A 23,444-nucleotide genomic window follows, 5' to 3' on the forward strand; every position below is an offset into this window, starting at 1 on the left:
GCACTAGTGAAAGCCTGTTAACGGGATGCCACTCGTCTACCTGCAAAGTCAGCATCACAGTCCATAAAGAAAAGGCCCAACAAAGGAATCATATCACTCACTAATATTGTTTGTAAATAATTATAAAGAAGACTTCAGAAACAGGTGACTCAACAGGGGAGCCCCAAACTAAACTAAAATCAAGTTGTGTTCAAAGTGGCTCCATCGCCCAATTTGGGATTATCTTTCACAGCTGGAAGATACAAGGCATGACTTTAAAAAGATATTACAATAAGGAGGGACGTCCTTGCAACAACAATGAACTTGACATCAACCCAGACAACTGTAGCATCAACAGTAAGAGAAGGGAATTCAATTCCAGCTTCTGCATAAACTTCTTGATGCTACCAGATAAGTAAAATTGAACTTATGTACTACTCACCATAATGTTGCATCTGTGTTGTCCATTTTCATTCTTCCTCAACATTTGGGTTCATATTCGAACCTTGAATCCGACTCAGTCATTACTACAGCTCGTGGTGGCCATAAAGCTCACGAGCTTCAGCCTTACACACAATGCACCAACTCCTAACATACCTCAGATCTTGTTTGCTAAATCAGAATTATTAAAATATTACTGTGAATTTCTGGTTACAGAAAGCCATTATCTGGAGCTCAATGGAAGGATCAGAAGACTCCTTAAAAGATCTCGTTCTTCAAGAAATAATTTTTGAATGGTTGGAAAGAGGGGAGTTGAAGAATGAAAACGGACGACACAGATTGAATGTTATGGTGATTACGTAACTTCTTTATTTGACGTAAATGTAAATTTTCATTCATTCCTCAACAGTCCCCAGTTACCGGAAATCTCGGGTGGACTCTAAGGAAGGATGTTCCCGAGTACAGTTGAGCCAAAGGGTGCATTTCCCCTTGAGACTAGATCTAGTCTGTAATGAGTAGTAAAGGTATGTGGTTTAGCCCAAGATGCAGCTGCACATATGTCATCCATAGAATGTCGGGACAAAAACACTGATAAAGTTACCATGGATCCAGTCAAGTGGGCTCAAAGGTTATGGTAATGAAATACTCAATTTATTGTAGACAAAAGGTATACATTCGGTATGCCATCTTGCCAAGGATACTTTTGTAATTGATTTAACTAATTTGGCATCCGATCAAACAGTTAAGATTTTCTAAATTATTTTGTCCTATATAAGTAAAAAATTAACTGTTTATTAATAACTAATACGTGCAACATATATTCTCCTTTGCTTTTAAATTTTGGAAAGAAGACAGGCAGATTAATAGACTAGTTGATGTTGGATTCTGACAACATCTTAGGAAGGAAAGAAGGGTTTGGTTTGTAATGTTACTCTATCTCTATGAAAAATCAAGTAGGGAGGTTTGGAGGACAATGTTTGAAATTCAGTAATTCTTGTAGCAGAGATAATGGCCACTAGAAAGATAGTTTTGCTAGGTCAGAAATTTAAGATCCCATTTTGCTGCTGGTTCAAAGGGGGGATGAGTTAAGGCCTGCAGTATTAAATTCAAGTCCCATGGTGGAGTAGGGTCTTTACAAGGTGGTGTCAGTAGAAAAGTGCCTCTGAAGAAGGCCTTACAAACCTTAGATAAAGCCAGGAAGAATTTTCAAAGCCAATATGGAAGTTAAAGATTGCTGCCAACTTGTTACAAATTGTTGCAAAAATTCAAAGACACTCTGAAAAAGTGTCAATATGTTTCGGATATGCCCAAAAAATAAACCTTTTCCATTTACTTCTGTAAAGTTTCCTTGAAGAAGCTTTATGGGAAGATAAAAATATATGATGGAGAGGGGAAGAGAGCATAGGTTGTCTGATTACTAAAGGAAGTGGACAAACCATGTTGTCAAGCTTTAGGTTTAAGATATCCGGATGAATCATTCAGTCGGGTGAGACAGGAGGTCTGAAATCAGATCCAGAATCCAAGGCTGGTCGACTAGATGAGGGCAAAGAAAGGGGAACCAAATCTGTTGAGGCCAGTAAAGTGCAATGAGGATAATTCTGCTCTTCAAGCTGGCAGCTTTCTGCAGAAATATGGGGATCAAGAAGTCAGGGGATAAGCATACAGGAGGCTGGGGAGCAAAATGTGGAGCACAGCATCCCTTGATGATAAATCCAGTGGGGGGATCAGGGCAAAGAAGCTGCTGCACTTGTTGCGTAAGGGAGAAGCAAAGAGACTGCAGCAAGGCTGGCCCCCATTGAGAAAAAAATCATTTTTGCCACTTTGTTATTGAGGGACCACTTGTGAGGTAGTAGAAAGTACCTGCTCGGCTTGCCTGCTATCATGCTGGACTTTCCTGGGATGTGTGTTGCTATCAGAAAGTGGAAGGAAGAGATCACCCATTGCCACACTCTGAGGGCTTCTCAGCACAAGGGGTAAGACCTGTCTCCTCCTTGTTTATGTACCAGACTACCGACATATTGTCCGTCTGAATCACAATCGTTCCAGAGGGAAGAGAGTCTTGAAATGCTTGCAACGCTAAGAGCACTGCTCCCATTTCTAAGATGTTGATATGTATGTTGGCCTCTTCAGGGGACCAGGTGCCTTGGATTGTTTTCCCCAGAAAGTGTCCCCCCACCCAATCTGGGATGCGTCCTTGGTCACTATGGCCTTGGGCTGAGGGAGAATGAAAGGACGCCTTTGAAGAACTTGATCTGATCAAATCCACCACCAAAGAGAACTTCTGCATGCTTGAGTGACTTTTATTTAGATTGATATGAGTTGAAAGAATCAACCACTGAGTTGCCAGCAGCCACTGAAGAATCCTCATGCGGACTCTTGCTAGAGGAACTAAAATTATGGCAGATGACATTGACCTTCGGGCTTGTAGAATCAATCGTGCTGTAACTGCTGTACTGTGAATTATCTTCCTGACCTGGAATCTGATAGCCTGTACTCTTGCAAGAGGAAGAGAAGCTGTTACTAATACAGCATTGAAAATTGTTCCTATAAACTCCAGAATCTAAGAAGGTTCAGAGATTTGCTGTAATTTATGGTAATGTCTAGAACGGTGTAAGTTTGAAGTACCTAATCTCTCGCTCTTATGCCTGGTCAAGTTGGTATTAAAGCCAGTCGTCTAGATATAGAAACACCAGGAATCCTTGTCATCTCAAGTAAGCTGCCACCAGTACCATGCATTTGGTGAACACCATGAAAAACTTCTCCAAAGCTAACTTTGGGCTTCTAAAAACAGAGGTGGCTAACTTCAACGCACCCATGCAAATGGAGAAGAGTTGCATGACCGTCAAATCATACACCAATGCACTGTACGAACATGTACACAAATGCATGGAACTCGCCATATCCAAAAGAACTAAGACGCTCTCCTCAAAAAAAAAAAAGGAATCCAATCTGGTGGTCTCCTGCCATAAACAAACTCTACAACAGAAGGAGGAAACTGATGCGGAATAAGGTGAAGTCCCAAGACTGGAAAAACTCCCTTATCAGCCTCAACAAAAGGTTGAGATCCCTCATTAAATCCTCTAAAGCTAGCTATGAAAACAGAATTGCAGCAGATAGTACAGACAACCACAAGGCCTTCTATAGTTATGTAAAGAATCTCCATGGCAATACCCAGACTTGCTCTGAGCTATTGCACAATGGTACCTCCTATACTGAGCCAACAGATATTGCAAATATACTGGCGGACAGATTCAGTGCTAATGTTGCCCCCCCCCCCCCAAAGGACCAATCACAATACCAGTAGATTGCCAGGCACCCAGTAATATTGCTGCAGAGGTTAAAATAGCACTGTCCAAAGCCAAGAATACAGCTTCTATGGGACCGGACAGTATCCCTAGCTGTGTTCTACATGAACTACAGAGTGAACTGGCACCTCACCTGTGTGCCCTGTTAAATCACAGCCTCACCTCAGGCTTTGTCCCTACCGAATGGCGCACTGCTACAGCCATCCCTCTCCACAAAGGAGGAGCGACTACAGACCCTGGGAACTATCGCCCCATTAGCCTGACGAGTCTGATATGCAAAAGCTATGGAATGCATCATCAAGGACCTAATAAACAAGGATATAGGGAATCTCCAAACTCTGGATCCTACACAGTTTGGTTTTGTGAAGGGTAGATCATGCCTGCTCAACATGGTCGACTTCTTTGAGTCAGTCACCAGAGCTGTGGATGAAGGCAAGGTGGTTCATACAGCCTACCTTGATCTGGCCAAGGCCTTTGATACCATTTCCCCACTCAGGAACCATAGAAAAAACTTACTAAGCTAGGCATCAACTCCTACATCACTAGGTGAGTTGCAAACTGGCTCACAGATAGAACCCACAGTGTGAAAGTAGCTGATTCCAAGTCAGAATGCCGACCAGTCACGAGTGGAGTCCCACAGGGTTCAGTCCTGAGTACTGTCCTGCTTGGTATCTACTTCTCTGAAGTCCAGGCCAACACGAAGGGACTCTGGCTGACAAAGTTTGCACATGATTGCAAGTTGGGAGCTATTATTAACTTCCCAAGTGATACTGACATCCTACAGAAAGGCCTCAATGAGAACGACGACTGGTGTCAGAACCATGGCCTTAAGCTCAATGCCAAAAAATGTGCCTTCATCCCTTTGGGAAAAACCCAGTTCCCTTGAATTACCACACTGATGGTAGTCCACTGAACAAAGAAGGCGTTACAAGAGATATGGGAACACAGGTTGACAGCAACCTCTCTTTTGACCACCACGTTACCACTGTGGTCAGAAAGTCCTTCTATGTGGCACATCTCATTACTAAGGGTTTTGCATCCAGGAAGAAAGAGGTCATTGTCTTCCTCTTCTCTTCCCTCATTAGGCCAATCACTGAGTACAATGCCCCATTTGGCATGTACCTCACTAGACACCTGCAACAACTGGAGAGGCCGCAAAAGTACCTCACAAAGAGGATCCTAGGCCTTAAAAACTTGTCCTATATGGAAAGACTCAAAAACCTCCAACTATTCTCTGTCTCATATCGCCTACTTAGAGGCGATCTCTGCTTGACATACAAAGCCATGCCTGACCCAGCTCTGTTAGAAATGTTACATCAAAAAAATCCCAATCCCACTGCACCACATGCTCCAGAGACCTCAACCATATTACCACAATCAACAGAACATGCTGGAGGGACAGGTTCATAACCCAGAGACTGCCCATGCTATGGAATAGACTTCCCATACATGTCAATCAGAGCACCTCACTGGCCCTCTTCAAGAGAAATCTTGATGAGTGGATGGGAAATAGAAAATTCATCCCAGGGATCACTCCAGTGGCTCTACTAGACAGAGGCACTAGGAACTAAGGTTGAGTGGCATGATGCCAGGGTAATCCTATGGGCTAGGCTTGTAAGGGCTCCAGGGCCATTAGCCTGGTACACACCTATGAATATCCTGGGGGCTGTGCTGAGACCAAAGGGCATGGCTCTGAACTGGTAATGACTGTCTACTAGCCATTTTAGACTGTCAAGTTAATTTTTATGTGACAGTACGTCTTGAAGGTCTATCAAGCACATTCAGTCGTCCTTGCCCAGAAAGGGCAAAATGGACTGAACTGTGACCATCCGAAACTGTGCGTGTCAAACTGATTTTCGCAAGTTGCTGAGATCCAAAATTGGTCTCCAGTGTGAGCAAGTTTCGGTTTCTATCTGGTCTGGTGGGACCTCTTGGATTACTCTCTTTTCTAGCAGCTTTTGTATTTCTGCTGTTTTCCACTGACTGGGTATAACATCGGGAAATTTGTATGAGGATGGAGGTGGAAGGGAAAAGGGAATTATATAACCTCTGGAAATAATCTGCAGACAGGGTCCTTCTATCCTGCTCATACCGGGACAGTGTGTCCTTCACTTAAGGGCCAAATAAAGAGGTTCCGTCAAAAGGAGCATTAATGAAAGGACTTGAAGGGCTCCTCAAAGTCACACAAGTGCATCCTGGCATGCTTCTAATGGAAATGCCTGAACCCACTGCACTTGTGGTACCCCCTGCTGCATGAGAGATAAGCCTCATGAACGAATTTGAGATGGACTAAAGGGTTGTCAACTGTGAGGCCACAGAAGCCTGAGTCTCAGCAGTAATGGTCCCAAAAAAGGGATTTTGACATTTCCTTAATCAAGTCCCTCTGGTGTCTTGTAAAGCGTGCCATGTAGTTCAGCAATCTGAAGGCAAAAGTCACTGAAGCATATACCCACTTCCCTGAATCTGTCCAAAGCCTTAGACTCTCTGTTAGGGGGATGAACACTGGAACTTTGTTCTGCAAGCTGTTCTTAGTGGCCACTGCCACAACCATAGCACTTACAGATACTCTTTTACTCCAAAACTCCCTTCCTGAAGGTGGTACCAGAATCCGATCCGGTCTCTTCGGATAGGTTCAACCTAGTCAGGCTCCTTCCACACTCGCTTACAGATCAAATTAATGACCTTATCAGCAGACGGAGTCACCCAGGACGTAGATGGGCCAGATCCAAACACCTCCAGGAATACCTATTTCTCTGCAGAAGGACTGTCAGATGACCAGCCACCCCTTTGTTTAAGGATCCAAATGAGACGTCTTCTGGTGGTGATCTTGGGGATTCCTCACCTTCATCAAAATCCATATCTTCAGTGAAAGATTCTTGTGGGGAATACAAGTGCTTCCTTTTGCACTTTCTCTTCCTAGGTGGTACTTCAGTGGGATGCTCCAGAGAAGTATCAGAAGAGATTGTGATACCCTGCTGGGTAGCCTGGAGAGTTTGGGGTGGCTGTCCCTGTGGAGTCGAATGTTGAGGTTCAAGGTGCAGAAACACATGAGATTCTGAAGGGAGATCTGGGAGGGGGAGAGACCATCCATCCTGCTGAAGCAGAGAAAACTCTCTCCACCACCTCAAAAGCATAACATCCCAGTAACAAGGAAGCCAACGGAGCCGTACAGTCACGCTTCCCCCTCAAAGACATTCCACCTGAGCTGTCCGATGCCGAGGCTCAGAGGAGCAGAGATGGTTCCAACAACTTCGGAGTCAACTCCAACATCTCTGACCAGCATGGATGCTACAGTTCCAAGAATCATCCCGCTCCAATCTTGTTGCAGTCGGAGCACTGACAGAAATCCTCAGATCTAAGGATAAAACTGTTCTCAGATCTGACCCAGATGGTCTTGGTAAACTCTGATCCAAGGGCTCTGAAATGGACAGATGGATCGGAGAATAAGCCGATAGTGAAAGGGCAGAGCAAACCAAGGTTTCCTTGACCCAAAAGGGTAGGAGCCAAGAGAACCCCCATCTGTAACTGTGCCAAGAGAAATGTCATCATCCTATCCACATCGGCTTCGGTGAGACTCCAGGAAGAAAAAGAGGAAGCTACAGAAGGAGATGGGACCCTAGACGGCACCAGGTCAATGGCTGGTGAATATAGAGTTCTTGGAAAAATCCTTGGATCCAACGAACTCAGATCCGAAAAAGATTTTGGAGATCCAAGTGCTGGCTTCTATATGGCGGTTCCTTCAACAACGAAGTGGAAGATCTAGATGGTCTCCTTGGAAATAGTTTCAGGGGGTTGAGCCCCAGTAAATGCTTCAGATAAGGCAGGAGATAACAAACCTTTTAATATCAACTTGTTCTTATGATCAGCGATAGCTTGCTGGCTAAAATTCTTACAAACAGAAGAATCTATGTTCAGGTGGTCTGGGCCCAGGCAAACGCACAAATCATGTGCGTCTGAGAGCAGAAGCTTATGACCCCATTTTTTCAGTTTCTTAAACTGCGTAGGGCCTTTTTCAGACATCTTCAAAAACAGGAAGGAAGAAAAATAGATTAAAAAAAAACTCTTTTCTAAAGACAAGAGAAATAATGCAAAGGAGGAGCCAGTACCAGCAATGGTGTGCAAGAGTATACTGAAAAGTGTAAAGAAAAAGTTAAATAGAAAAAGGAAAAAAATCTATGAAAATACCAGCCATGGTGTACATATAATGAATACATCAAGTGTAAGAAAAAAATATATAAAAAAAATAGCCAAGAAAAATGCACTTATCTGAAAATAAGCTCGAGAGCTCAGATGACCATGTTTATTTTGTGAAGGCAGCAAACGAGATCTGAAGTATGTTAGAGGTTGATGCATTGTAGGTAAGGCAGAAGGTTGAGAATGTTATGGTCAACATGAGCTATAGTAATGGCCGAATCGGATCTGCATCCAACTGTTGAGGAATGAATGAAAACTGACAACATTAGATCAAGGGTACTTACCATTACTCCTGTCAAGTGTTCAGTTAAAAGTGGACCAGATACAGTCAAACACACACCACACAAACACAAACCAAACTAAAAGAACTAGACTCCAGTCGACAGCAATCATCTGAAGGGGCTAAGCAGCAGCCTGACAAAACAGAAGAAGGCAGATGCAGAAAAATTCCCATCCAGCCAAGTCTCCTTTATAAATGCAAAATCAACATCATGCAGAAAAAGTCAGAAATAATACTAGACTTGTTATGGTCTAAGGTTGCATTCACAGGCTACACCAGATGAAAAGCCAATGGACTAGTGGACTGACATGTTCAACAAACATCTTGGGTATCAATGGCATGGACATCTTATCCATGTATGACTTCACAGTATGATAGCAATACGTTATTAACAGGGATCCATCTTGAACAGTTATGGAATACAGGGCCACCATCCATTCATATGCCATCTCAGGATCCCCAAAAATCTGCAACAGTTGTAAATAACAGAAAAGATCAGAGATAAAAAAAAAAATGAAAACAAGCAATGGCATTTGTGACATCTACCATGCGTATGTAATCTTGCAGGCATATTAAGATTTTTAAGAATTTTAATTACACTAAATAGCAGCACCGTCTGTGAAATGGGAGGAAAACCACCCTTCACCTCACCCCCACCTCCTTGTTGGGACCTTTGTTCCCTATAGTACTTAATATAACTTCATCCAAAGTCACACAACCTTGGAGAGAGCTGGGTATAGTTACACAAACTGTTTTTTCAACATGGTACAAAATATAGTCACCACAATGACTTGAATTATTTTAATGATCGCTACAAGAACACATAAAAGAATGTACTGTGAAAAGAAAAGATCATAATAACTTGTGAAAACAAAAAGCATTATGCCAAGGAAATGTGCAGGAAGGTAGTGATGGAGGTAGCTCTAAAAGTATAAAAAGCTTCTGACCCATTTTACACGTTAATCACTTCATTAACTGTGACTTGCATTAAATACACACAGAAACATGCTGTTGTGGGAAGACTGAAGAAAACCATATGGATCTGACCTACTAGTGCAAGGTTATTCCAACATAAAACAATTTTCAAAACAGAAACAGAGCAATTGACACTTATCAGTTCATAATTATTTTTTCTGAAAAAAAATATTCCTAATTCATTATTATTAAAGCTTACTTCATAAATATTTTTTCATTAATCTAAACCTCTTGCCTCACAATCACACAAGAAAATGCAGCTTTTTAACCAATGCTTTAGATTTCATATAAAGATTTCCTCCCACAACAAAGTAAATTTTCTCCATAATTCAGGTAGAGCCCCCCCCCCCCCACCCCCTACAGTAAGGGTATTTCACCAGAAAAAAATGTTAGTTAGTACAACACAGCAAAACCTTCCACAATGATTTTGCAAAATCACTGCAGAAACTGGAGTTGCTAGCAAGTAACCATCAGATGTTGCAGTTACAACATAATTTCAGCATATCAAGCTTTGGTCTGAAAGCAATATATGTTAATTTTCCATCTAGGAGCAAGTCATTTAACAACTAACAACTCTGATCACATATGGATTTCTTGGTTTTGAAAAGATTCAAGAAAAACAAATATCCATCAAACGTAGCACACCAGTTCAAATGTGTTGTAGTATTATGCTATTTCTTGTGTCATTTGGCTAGCATTCACCTGTCGTAATTTCTAACAGACGCTGTGTCAATTCATCACCACTTTCCTTGGTATCTCATACCTTCCACGAGATGCGCTAAGAAAGTGCAAGTTTAATGGGAAGTGCTTATGAAGGTATGGACATTATCCAGCAGCAACAGCATCTTATCTGCTATTTGTGCTACTTTGAAGTCACATGTAACATGGCTAACTGGATGATGTCTACGCTTACAGATGCTTCATTAAAAAATAGTGAATGGTTTGCACTTCTCTAGCCATATTATAATCTGAACACTTTCAGAAGGCAGTCAAGTAACAGTCACAGTATGCATCTCCGTGATCTTTCTTCTCATTAGCTAACCTTCAAATCAGTTATTTCCAATTAAATTCAAATTAAGACTGCAGCTGTCAAAGAACAAACTCCACATGTTGCAATTCTCGATACTGGGAAAAGATTTCTCTCAACAGTAAACCTATATTTAAGAGTCCTTACAAATTCCAATTATTTGCTCATTTTATAAATACTTTGCTTATTGAATGTTTTTTTTTAATGGCATTTTAGTAGACATAATTCAGTATAATTAAAAAAAAGCTGTGAGCATTACATAAATTATAAAGCAGTTTATGAGTACATATGCATACCTATTGTTTTCTGCCGTACTAAGCTTCGTGCCTTCTCAGTTCCTGGTGATCCAGTGGTTGTAGCACTTCTCTGCCGCATTAAAGCTTGTACAGGCTGATCACGACTCCAACCTTTGGAAAAGGACTTCTCAACAGATGACTTCTGAAAATCATGACCACCTCCTAAACAGGCACAGAAGTTAGATTTCATAAAATACAGAATGCTTACAATAACAGCTGAGGCTGTGTTTGTGTGACAATTAAAGCTAGAAGACTTTAGCCTCAAAATTAATATACTTATCTGCACAAATACAAGTCCACGTCTCAAACAAGGGGGCAAATGATAATCCCAAGCTGGCGAGGCCAGCTCTCATAGCATGTACACTGGATATAAAAAGTGTACACACCCCTGTTAAAATGCCAGGTTTTTGTGATGCACAAAAATGAGACCACAATAAATAATTTCAAAACTTTTCCCACCTTTAATGTGGCCTGTAACCTGTACAATTCAACTGAAAAACAAACAAATCTGTTAGGGGAAAAAAATATAAAAAATGAAAAATGTACAATAAGCTGGTTGCATAAGTGTGCACACCCTTAGAATAATACTTTGTTGAAGCACCTTATGATTTAGTTACAACATTCAGCCTTCTTGGGTACACACCTGCCATCAATTAAAGGGACTCTGATTAACCCCAAATAAAGTTCAGCTGTCCTAGTAGGATTTTCCAGACATTTACTCAGTTGCCTGTTACAGCAAAAGCCATGGTTCACAAAGAGCTTACAAAGCATCAAAGGGATCTCATTGTTGAAAGGTATCAGTCAGGAGAAGGGTACAAAAAAATGTATACAGCATTGGATATAGCATGGAACACAGTGAAGACCATCATCAAAAAGTGGAGAAAATATGAGACAATGACTTTGTAAAAGACGTCCCTCTAAAAGTGATGAAAAGACAAGACGAAAACTGGTCAGGGAAGGAGATGCAGGAATTTCTGGCAAGTACTGGTTGCATACTACGTGACAACAATCTCGCGTATTCTCCATGTCTGGGCTATGGGGTAGGGTTACAAGACGGAAGCCTTTTCTTACACAGATAAACATCCAGGCCCGGCTAAAATTTGCAAAACAATACATCAAGTCTCCCAAAAGCATGTGGGAAAATGTGTTGCGGTCTGATGAGACTAAGGTTGAACTTTCTGGCCACAATATGAAAAGGTACGTTTGGTGCAAAAACAACACTTCGTATTACCAAAAGAACACTATCCCCACGGTGAAGCATGGTGGTGGCAGTATCATGCGTTGGGGTTGCTTTTCTTTAGCTGGAACTGGAGCTTAGTCAAGCAGGAGGGAATTATGAACAGTTCCAAATACCAGTCACTTTTGGTCCAAAACCTTCAAGTGTCTGCTAGAAAGCTGAAGATGAAAAGGAATTTCACCTTTCAACATGACAATGACCCCAAGCATACATCCAAATCAACAAAAGAATGGCTTCACAAGAAGAAAACGAAAGTTTTGGAATGTCCCAGCAAGAACCCAGACCTAAATCCAATACAAAATCTGTGGGGTGACCTGAAGAGGGCTGTGCACAAGAGATGCCCTAGCAATCTAACAGATTTGGAGCGCTTTTGTAAGGAAGAGTGGGCAAATATTGCCAAGTCACGACGTGCAATGCTAGTAGACTCCTACCCAAGAAGACTGAACGGTGTAATTAAATCAACAGTTGCTTCAACAAAGTATTAGTGTAAGGGTGTGCACACTTATGCAACCAGCTTATTGTACTTTTTTATTTATATTTTTTTCTCCTAACAGATTTGTTTTTTCAATTGAATTGTACAGGTTTATACATCACATTAAAGGTGGGGAAAGTTTTGAAATAATTTATTGTGGTCTCATTTTTTTATATCACAAAAACCTGCCATTTTAACAGGGGTGTGTACACTTTTTATATCCACTGTATGTATAAGCACACAAACAGGGGAAAGTGCATAAGACATCCCCCATGGTGATAAAGGTGCTCATGTCCGCCACCATGGACAGGATAAGGGACAAAAAATGCCCTTTCTGCTGAAATACTGGCAAAAACATCTCCATGCTGCCTGGATAACATTCCCTATAGTATGTTCTCACTCTCAATGAAGTGCTGGCAAGGACGGGGACATGAACAGCTTACAATGTGACAGAGGAGCTGATGAAAAGATCAAATGGAGGGGAAAAGCATATATGGAAAAAAATGATACTGAATTTGGTCCAAATTTCCTGCAGAGAAAATATCAACTGTTGCACTGGAGTAGAAACAAACTGTAAAGGCCTTCTTGTCTGTTGCACACCTGGAAATTTGATGGCCCTCTTGAAAAACACCTCCAGGACTTTGTTAAGCACTCTATGCTAGTTCACACGAACTAGATTTTTCTGTGCAGCTCCCAACATCTCATATTGAAAGTGTGTGGATTCTGTTAAGGATTTCTACATCCGCAACAAAAGATTTTGGATTTGTTTGTGTAGTTACTACTGTCTCCTACAAGTAAGACCATTCACTGGACATGGTACTTCATGTTGGATCAGTAACTGTAAACTCATGGGCTTGTCAGATCTCCAACTGGTCTGCCTCACCCTTCCAGATATTGAACATGTTGAGTAAAGGAAATTACCTATCACTACCAATATTAATCTCCAGTCCTCATCTTGTTCATATGGGAATGCATGCAGACACATTTGAACTGCTGATTACACTGTACAACAGCTATTTGACTAAGGACATGGATCAGTTCAATACTGGTCTGCACTCCATTTGTACTGGACTGAGGAAGCCTTGATACAGCATTTCTTGTACGAAGGAGGGAAGAAATGAAAACATACCAATCTGCTGAGGACAAAATGACATTGCTAAAGATCTGTTAAAAGGCTCATTACATGTCCAGGAAAGATCTCTGTTGTGACAAACTGCCTAAACGGTTGTGAGTCACAGACAGACCACACAGTTCAACTTGTATGATCACTCAGAAGGCTTTTACTTCATACAACAATGAATTAGCCACTCGATGTCTTGCAGACAAATAGACTCCATTCAGTAGGACACACTCCTGGGAGCACACATTGTGCGTCTGCAGTTTTCTTTCAGAATGGCTTTCCAGAAAGGATACGGGATAAGTCTAAAGTCCTTAACTTTAAGAATTTCATGGTAAAGCTTTCATATTTGTGCTGCACTACATCTGGGCTGGACTATGGAAAAACTAGGCTAGTTATGTCATGCTTGGTCCACTTACATTAGAACTGCAAAATTGTCGCGGAGGAATCTATCTACTTTAAAGGAGGACCTAATTATGCAGATTCTCAAGAACTCCACTATGGATCCAGGCATTCTACACAACCACCACCTTATCTCAAACCCTCCTCTTTGCTGGGAATGTCATCAAGAACTCCATTATGGTTCCAGGCATTCTATACAACCACCACCTTATCTCAAACCCTTCTCTTTGCTGGGAATGTCATCAAGAAAAGTGAACTATCAGCATGGATCCTCATTTCACAGAATCTGGACTGTATTTCTGTCTTCAAGGCACACCAACACACTAAGACTGCACTCACCCAAGTATATTAAGATTCTCCTGTGACTGAAGATCAAAAGCTTTCTTTAACACTGATCCTCCTTTACCTCTCTGCAGCTTCTGACATGGTTGATCAGCCCTTTTAAAGTAGTTGAACACTGACTGTTGGGTCTCTAGAACAGGCCATGAGTTGTTTGTAGCCTACCTCTTTGGATGCACTCAAAGGACAGTTTTGGGGTTTAACTCCACTTCTACTTACCATTTCTACTGTAGGGTATTGCTCAATACAGAGTTCTCTCATTTAACATGTGCATGCTGCTAGTTGGTAATCTAGGCAAAGGGACAAGTTTACAGTATCAAAGCTATACAGAAAATATCTAAATATAATTCCTATCTTTCTCCTATGAGTAAGTAGTCTTGTCTAATTCCATTCTAAGATTATATGACGACATCCTTTATGAAAGGGTGCAAACTGCCTTGAAGTGAACACACTCGGGACTGTTTCCATGGTTGTCCACAGCTCCTATCCTTGTTACTCATACTGTACAATGGGCAACAGACTAGAGTTGGTGTTCAAACTGTAAATTCACAGTATGATCCTTATTGCTTAATTAACACTTCATGACTAGCTATAAGCCACCAACAGATCACATTGCTGCTAAGGAATTTCAGTCACACCAAGTTCCTAATTCCAAATTCCATCTCAGGATCAACCAACAGTCCTGAATGACCTTCTGCAGACATGCTTCACAGAGTTTGCTAAATCAAGAAACTGTTTCTGGCACATAATTAACATAACATCTGATTAAACTGAATACAAGTTTAAAAAAATTGAGATGGACAAAAATGATGTGAAAATATAAGCATATTATCAAAGCACACAGCAAGATCTATAGACGAACAACATTGCAAAGATCTATCTAACACAGCCAGTTATTTTTGCTACTGAAAAAAGAGTAAAGTTGTAGGCCCTTTTTCTTTACATTACTGGTGCCTTTAGTATATTGGTCATGTAGTGCGGTTTTCTATGTACCAAACACTTTCAAAACTCTTACCTGATAGAGGGACTCAGAAAATTGTGTGAAGGGATAAACCAAGACTGAAAACAGCAATATACCCCCAAAAATAGGTATATTATGTGGAGAGGCAAATTAGGCCTGAAAATAGGAATACTCCTCCAAAATAGGGTGCAGTTGAGAAGTCTGTGGCTAAGGGGTAAAAGTTATTTAACTCTGCTGAAAGATCACCTTTATAAAGGGGGAATCGATGCTTATTTCCAGACACCATGAACTTGACCTTCCTTTACAGACCTACTAATTAAAGCAGGAGTTTGATTAAATATTGCCTTTGCAGTGATTTTTTAAATAAATTATGGAAGGAGTATGTCAAGGGAAGGAGACTATGTCTTTAGTTTCTTGAGGAATTTTGCAACAGTACTGGCCTGATTTTGATGTGCTGGTTATTAGTATAAAACTCTTGGCACCTTAGATTTTTTTAATGGGATCATACAGACTTTGAAATGTAGGAAAGACAATGGTACACCATTATGGCCAAAATGTAAATCATGATTGACAGCTGACCACAGTACTTCAGGATTACTGCTATGAAGGTGTCAGTTTTGACAGTATGGGCTGCTTGCAATGACAAACTTTACACTGCTTGTTTTCATGAATCTCACTCAGTCTTTGTTGTGCAGAAATGCTCAGACTACAGGTGGTCTCGATTTAAAAAGCTTTAATTTTCTTATGCAATCCAAGGGAGAATTACTGAGCAGATCATTTGAGAAGCATCGGGGTCAGTCTATCCAGTATGGATAAGAAATTGGAGTTAAAGAAAGAAATGGCATTATCTAGTAGCATTTCTAGGAGGGGCAACCAATCAGCTGTCAAGAAAACATTCTTGAAAGAGTCAGCATATAAACTGTCCTTTTTTGATCAGCAATAAAATACTGGTTTAGCAATTTTTGAAAGTTTCCTCGCAAAACATAAAGGATGGTGATCACGAATACTGCCAGCCATGATCTCAGATATGGATATATTCAGGAATGCTTTCAAAACCACAGATTTCATCCTTTCAGGTAGCCAAAAAGTAGAAAAATGTCAGAGACCAAAAAGCACTTAGCATGAGTAAGACTATCATTACAGAAACTCCAGTCAGTGTTAATGTCACATACAATAACAAGCTCAAACTTAACTGAAGAATTTTGCCAGTGGAGAAACTAGCTGGCAACTGCAGGGTCCATGCCAGGAAGAATACAAGATGCAATCTAAAGCAGTTTATGTTCTCAGATTTTCATATTAACCACCAAAGACTTCCTGTGGCTTGATTAACCAGAGTGCACTTCTTATTCTGAAAAGAGGTCTGATATTCCACTGAATGTGAATCTACCTCAAACCCATCACAGGAAGATGTGCTAGTGGCCATCATCATTTCCACTATCAGAAAACAAAGAGATCAGACAGAGGCCGGCAAGATTATCTGACACCACCAACAGGATGTGGAGAAAGTACTGTTATACATGTTGTACTTAATGTAACAGTAGATGTTTGAATTTTTCACTGCTGCAGTAGTCTTTTGGTTATATGGGTGTACCCTGAGTAAGATAAAACAGACCAGATTCACAAAGCTCTGGCTCCTTCACACTTCTTCACTCTTGACTGCTGATTGGGCAGTTCAAAGGAGAAAAATCATCAGTCACAGTGAAAAGATCTTCAGAACTTTCTTGCCCATAGAGAAAGTGTGTGTAAAATATATGAACAGTAAATAAATAACTTTATATCCAAACCGCTAACTATAAACAGATGCATGTGGATGCTGAGTGGGTGCAGCTACTGCAGCAGTGAGGAATTTGAACATGTATTGTTATGGTAAGTGCACCTCATACAACTGTACTATGTTCATCATTTCTACATCTGCAGTAGCTTTTTGGCTATATGGGTTGATTATCAAAGCCCGTCTTACATGGGAGGAGGAAGGTTAAGGATCCAAGAGCCCCTGGAGAATGGTCCCAGCAAAGCCAGTCCTGGACCTGAAAAATAAATTCAGTTTGTAATGCATTGTAAAGGTATATGCAGAGGACCAGAAGTCCTTATCTCCAGATTTCAAATCAACCCTAGTAAATCTTTATATATCATCTGTATCTACCTACCTCCTGGTGATAATAGCAGTACAAAAGAATAATAGCTGAGTGTCCTCATCTTACCCACAAGAAACAATAATACTAGGTGATTTTAATACTGACTGGAAAGGTATCAACGCTGATAAACATACCTCTCATATCAACATTCATGGCTTTAGTCAAACAATCACCTCCACAACCAGAATCAACAAACCAAACAAAAAATAGAGCACCTTAGATTGGATACTTACAGACATCAACAAGCTTATAAGGTAGGAACTCTGCCAGATGACTTTAGTGATCATACTTTGACCTACATTATAAGGCAAAAAAATGACATTTCCAAACCCACGACGTATAGGATTGCACATACCAACAAACACTTTAACCTAGTATTATTCCAAAATGAACTTCGTGCCTGTGACTGGAACCCTCTACAAACTCTCCCACTTCTTGAGGCTGTTAAGCATCTTAACTCTAAATTCTTAGTGATCCTTGATAAGCATGCACCTAAACGGTCTATCAGAATGAAGTCCAAACTAGCCCTCTGGCTTTCTAAAGAAACCAGACAGATAATTTTGCTTAGGAACAGGTCTTGGGCTAAGTGGAGAGCTACCAAAAATAACTCTGAGCAACAAAATTTTAGACAGTTGAAAAATAGTACATAAAAGGCAATACTTACAGACAAAAAGAACTACTACTGTAAACTACAGCAAACTCACCAAAATAATCCTCAGAAGTTCTCATCTAGTATCAATAAACTCCTCCTACCAGGGCACTCTCGTACACCTACCCCACTAGGGGCTGATCTAAATACCCCCCATCAAACTGCCAATGCCTTCAATACTTTCTTCACAGAGACCATACAATTGCTAGCCAGTCATCTAACCCCAGAAAACTCGAGCCTTCCTACCACCATATCTGGCACTCTACCAACATTCCATCTGCAACCCATCTCTACCATTCTCATCTACAAATTCATCCAAAAACTTAAGCCTTGTACTCCTTCTGCTGACCAGCTACCGTCTGAATACCTGCAAAAAGCAGTCAAAGTAACTGCCTATCCTATATCCATCCTCATAAATAGAACCATTAAGGAGGGAACCATTCCAGACATCTGGAAAATCTTCCATATTATCCCCCTTCACAAAGGTGGTAACTCAAATGATTACTTTAACTACCGGCCGATAGCTCTTTTATCACCCTTGGCAAAAATTATGCAGAAATGCATTCACCGTCAACTATTAAACCATTTATCTCAACATAACATTAATAGCTAACTGCCATCATGGCTTTAGGCCATCACATAGTACCATAACTGCCCTATTATCCTTTACAGATGACATAAATAGAAATCGGAATAAAAACAACATCTCACCTGCAGCCTTTATTGACCTCTCAAAAGCTTTTGACACAGTAAACCACGCCCTTGTTATAAACATTCTTGAATCCCTTTCCCTTGACTCTCAGGCTGTTCAATGGTTCAAGGTCCTACCTCAACAATAGGCAAAATGCAGTTCTCTGGGAAAATAATCTATCATCCCTCCTGCCAGTCACCCTTGGAGTCCCTCAGGGCTCTATTCTAGGACCTCTTCTTTTCTCACTATTTATAAATGACCTCCATGTAGCAATTCCTCAAGACACCTGCATTCAATATGCAGATGATTCTACGCTAATATGCTCAGCAAACTCCCCATCAGAACTACATTCTCTAACTGAGAAAGTATTTAACATAGAAACATGGTTCTTGAAACATTGCCTCCTTCTCAATGCTAAAAAAACTAAGCTCCTACTCTTTACACCCACCAGTAAGTCCCCCCCATAGATTTCTCAGTCAGTTCCAATAATGGCACTCTTATATCCCCCAACTCTACCACAAAATTGTTAGGAATTACTATTGACAATAACCTTAATTTTGATAGCCATATAAACAACGCCATCAAAACAGTCAACAGAAAAATAGGCTCCTTATACAGAATCAAACCTTTCCTAACTCTAACAGCCAAAACCAAGATTGCTCACTTCCATTTAATCTCAACTCTTCTGTACGCCTCACCCATATATACTAACCTAAAGAAAAATAATCTTATCAAACTAGCTAATTCCTATAATAACATCATCAGATTTGCCACTGGCAATTCCTTTAGAACTCACCACTGTCTGAATCTACTGAAGCTAGGCTGGCTTGATCTTCAAAACCATCTGATATTCTCCCAACTCACCATTGCTCACATGATATTTTACCAACCTAACAGCACTCCTATATTCTCCAATCTCATAATCTCCTACAAAAATCTAAATTCACTACACTCTTCTAGCAAACTTCTAGCTAGCATAAGCAAGCCTAACAACTTGGCTGGAGATACCCTGTTTTCTAACACAGCAGGAAAAAACTGGAACCTACTACCAAATTAACTAACTTTACTTTCTTCCTTGCCTCTCTTTAAACAAAACCTCAAAAGACACCTCAAAACACATTGGTTATGCCCCTGCAGCAACCCTGACTAATCTTCTGCTTTCACTACTTATATCTCCTTTTCCCACTTTATTTACCAAAATTTTTCTACTTACCCCTTGGAAGCAGGACTGTAACTGGTGAACTCAAATCAATGTACTGTGTGTATTATATTCAGCTGAGGTACTGAAAATTCCTCATGTAACATAATGTATAATAATTTCTCTTATACTATATGTCACTTTCTGGTGTAAATACCTATTTTATTATTACTTGTATTTTTATTGAAATCTTTTCATTTACTATGTAACCATATTGATTTTAATTTCTATTTGCTACTACTGGAGCTTTTCTCCCTGGGCCTCTACTGAAAATGGAAATACATCCAGTTAGACTAGCCCGGTACACAAATGTAAAATAAATAAATAAAATTTACCATGGAGGGTACAAAAAAGCCAACAGGTAAGGCCAACCATCTTAAAATACTCCAATATGACACAGGTTACCCTTTCCTAGTCCACTCATAAGAAACAAATAGACAATCTGCTTTTCTAAAGGACTTAGTTCTGTAAAGACAGTAGCTGAACTACTTATACATGTCCAGAGTATGCAGAATCCTTTCTTGATGATTCTGAGGGCTTAGAAAGAACACTGGGAGACTGATGGCTTGATTTAAAGTAAATTCTGAAACAATGTTTGGCATAAATTTATTTTATTTTTAGTTTACATTTGTTGACCAGGCTGGTCTAACTGGATACATGTCCATTTTCAGCAGAGGCCCGGGGAGAAAAGCTTCAAGAGAAACAGTTAAAAACAGCAAATTTACAGAATTTACTCAGAAAAAATTATACAATAGTACACAATAGCACACAAAAAATTCACTCAGGGAGAAAAAAGTACAAGAGAAAAAATAATAAATAAATATGCAATAGAGCAGTCATATATTACTGAAGTAACAAACTAATACAGAGAATATTACAGATACAACAGGAATTAATTACAGGATGAGGGAGTTCAAAATTAAGAGAGGTAGCATAACGGTAAGATAAGTACTACTTTGAATGTCGGAGAATGTGAACATACTAGTAGCAAAAGGAAAGCTTTGTACGCAGGAGAATGTGAACATACTAGTAGCAAAGACAGTCTAGTCAGGGTTAGTGCAGGGGCAAATCCGGTGAGTTTTGAGATGAGATTTAAAGCTGGGAAGAGAGGAGATTGAAGTGAGGTTGTCAGGAAGAGAGTTCCAATCCTTTCCTACTGTGTTAGAGAACAAGGAGGCTCCTGCCAGGTTAATGGATTTACATGTTGATATAAGAAGTTTGTTAGAAGAACGAAGGTTTTTGCGGTTGCAATATGGTGTAATAACAGTATTGAGAATAGGGGTGTTGTTGGGTTTGTAGAGGATTTTTTGGGCTAAGGAGAGCTGATGAAATAAGATCAGATTTTGAAGCTAAAGCCATTCTAATTGCCAAAGGTTTAAGCAGTAATGAGTTCTGAACGTGGAGTTAGAGGCAAATCTGGCAATACTGTTGAAAGTGACTGCCAGTTTGGAGAGGTTAGTTTTGGACAGGTTAGTGTAAATAGGGGAAGCATAAAGTAGGGTAGAGATCAGATGTGAATGGGCAATGCAAGTTTTAGCAAGAGGTGCAAGAAATGGTTTAATTCTATACAGGGAGCCTAGTTTTCTGTTAACTAATTTTATAGTGTTGTTAATGTGAGAGTCAAAACATAGGTTGTTGTTAAATCTCTATTCCGAGGAGCCTGGCGGAAGGGTCAGGTGATATGACAGTACCACTGTTACAGAAGACAGAGAAGTTGAGAGGAGAGGATTTACGGGTGGGGGAGAAGAGTAAAAGTTAGTTTTTTGGGGGGGGTTTAAGATTAAGCAACGTTTAAGGAACCAAGTTTCAACTGTTCTGAAAGTTTTTTGGGGGATGAGGCAGAGCAAATCAAAGTAGAATCACCAGCGTATGGTATACAGGTTGCAGAGGGAATAGTGGTGTGAAGATCATTTATAAAAATAGAGAACAGGAGGGGGCCCAGTACAGAGCCTTGTGGGACTCCAAGGGTAATGGGGAGGAGGTTGGATAAGTTATTTTGCCAGAGCACAGCTTGTTGTCTGTTATGCGAATAAGACTCAAACCACTTTATTGCACTAGAGTCAAGTCCAAAATTTTTGATTAAATTAATCAGAATATGGTGATTAACCATATTGAAGGCTTTGGACAGGTCCTATAAAGAGAGCAGAGGTGAAAATATTATTATTTTGATTTTTGATGATGCAGTCAGTGAAGGAAAGGAGGGCTGAAGTGATGCTCTGGAAAGGTCTAAAGCCATGCTGACAAACAGCAAGTAGGTTGTTATTTAATAGGTGTTTAAGAAGTTGCTTTTGGATGCATTTTTCCATGATTTTAGCTAGGGGGGAGAGAAGGGTTATGGGTCGGTAGTTGGAGAGTTCTGTTGAGTTACTACCTTTGTGCAGGGGAATATGTGAAATTTTCCAGATGGAAGGAATGAAGCCTTCTACAAAGGTTCTGTTAATCACAATGGAAATGGGATAGGCTAAAGGTTTGGCTGCAATTTTTAGATACTGAGCTGGTATATGGTCAGCAGAAGGGGAGGAGGTCTTAGGTTTTTGGAGAAGAGGACAGATAAGAGATGTAGGTACAGGATGCAGTAGAAAAGATGGAAAAGAAGTGTTAGAGGAGGTGGACTGAGAGGAGATATTGGGGGTTAGTTGATTTGCTAAGGCCTGAACAGTTTCAGAAAAGAAGGTATTAAAAGCATCAGCAGTTTATTTAGGGTTGTTTTGGGGAGTATCTATGGGACAAGGGGTGTGAGAGTGACCAGGCTTTAAGAGGTAATTTATTCCTGCCCAGAACCTTAGAGGAGTTTGCTGGTTAGCTAGTTGTAGATTATAGTAGTAGTTCCTTTTGTCTACTAGAACAGCTTTTTTAGTTGCATTCCTTATTTGTCTAAAGTTAAGTTGGTCGGTAGGAGCTTTAAAGCAACGAAATTTGGTCCAGAGTTTATTTTTCAGAGTACTTTTATGTCTTGTTATCTTTTGAAAGAAAAGGGGCTGGTTTTGAGCTTATTCTAGTAGATCTTAGGGGAGCATGACAGTCTAAAATAGACAAGAACTTTGGAGTTGAAGTAAGCTACAGCATACTCGAGAGGCAGTTGTTTAAGGGTAGACCAGTTGCAAGCATTAAATTCAGAAAGGAAGGTTTCAGGGTTAAAGTTTTTGTTACTCCTGACCATTTTGTATTGTTAGGTTAGGGGATGTAGTTTTAAGTCGGAATAAGTAATGTACCTACTGCGTAAGTATGGTGGTGTTTATTTATCAGAAGCCAGTCTAATAAGCTTTCCGAGGAGTTAGGTTTTCTGATTCTGGTAGAGGCTTGAATGATTTGAGAAAAACCATGAAGATTTAAGAGAGTGGGAGGGTCTACAGAAGTGCAGGTTATCCAGTCTACATTGACATCTCCAAGGGCTATAGTTTCTTGTGGAAACTGAATAGAAAGCCAGCTAAGGATCTCTTCTAGGGTACTAAGGGATTGGTTTTTAATAAGACCCTCTCTCTATGGAAGATTAAAAAGGGCTCACTCACCATGAGAGAATGCAACCTAGACACTCTTCTTGCAGATGTCAGAACAATAAAACCAGTATTCCGAGCAATTAAATTTAACTCAGTCTGATGAGCTGGTTGAAAAGGAGACAAAGTTAAATTTCCAGCACAAAGTTAAAATACCAGGAAGGAGCCACCTGTTTTCTGGGAGACCAAAAATGTAAATCCTCCTAACAAATGTTTTAATAAACAAAATGGTAAATTCCTAACAAAAATTTT

The 23,444-nt window shown here is 40.2% G+C and overlaps 1 protein-coding gene across 7 annotated transcripts in view; it reads right to left on the reverse strand.

Moving 5' to 3' along the window:
• The window catches only part of RALGAPA1 (Ral GTPase activating protein catalytic subunit alpha 1), a 5,382,632-nt gene that overhangs the window by 2,839,064 nt on the left and 2,520,124 nt on the right, over positions 1 to 23,444 (reverse strand). For all 7 annotated transcript variants that reach the window (XM_044074134.1, XM_044074135.1, XM_044074129.1 and 4 more), the window contains exon 16: positions 10,498 to 10,659. In XM_044074134.1, coding sequence (XP_043930069.1) covers positions 10,498 to 10,659 — 162 coding nt within the window. The remainder of the gene's footprint in view (positions 1 to 10,497; positions 10,660 to 23,444) is intronic.

The sequence above is a fragment of the Protopterus annectens genome, chromosome 6.part0, assembly GCF_019279795.1.
Source record: "Protopterus annectens isolate FY-2018-M chromosome 6.part0, PAN1.0, whole genome shotgun sequence".
NCBI classification, from domain to species: Eukaryota; Metazoa; Chordata; order Ceratodontiformes; family Protopteridae; genus Protopterus; species Protopterus annectens.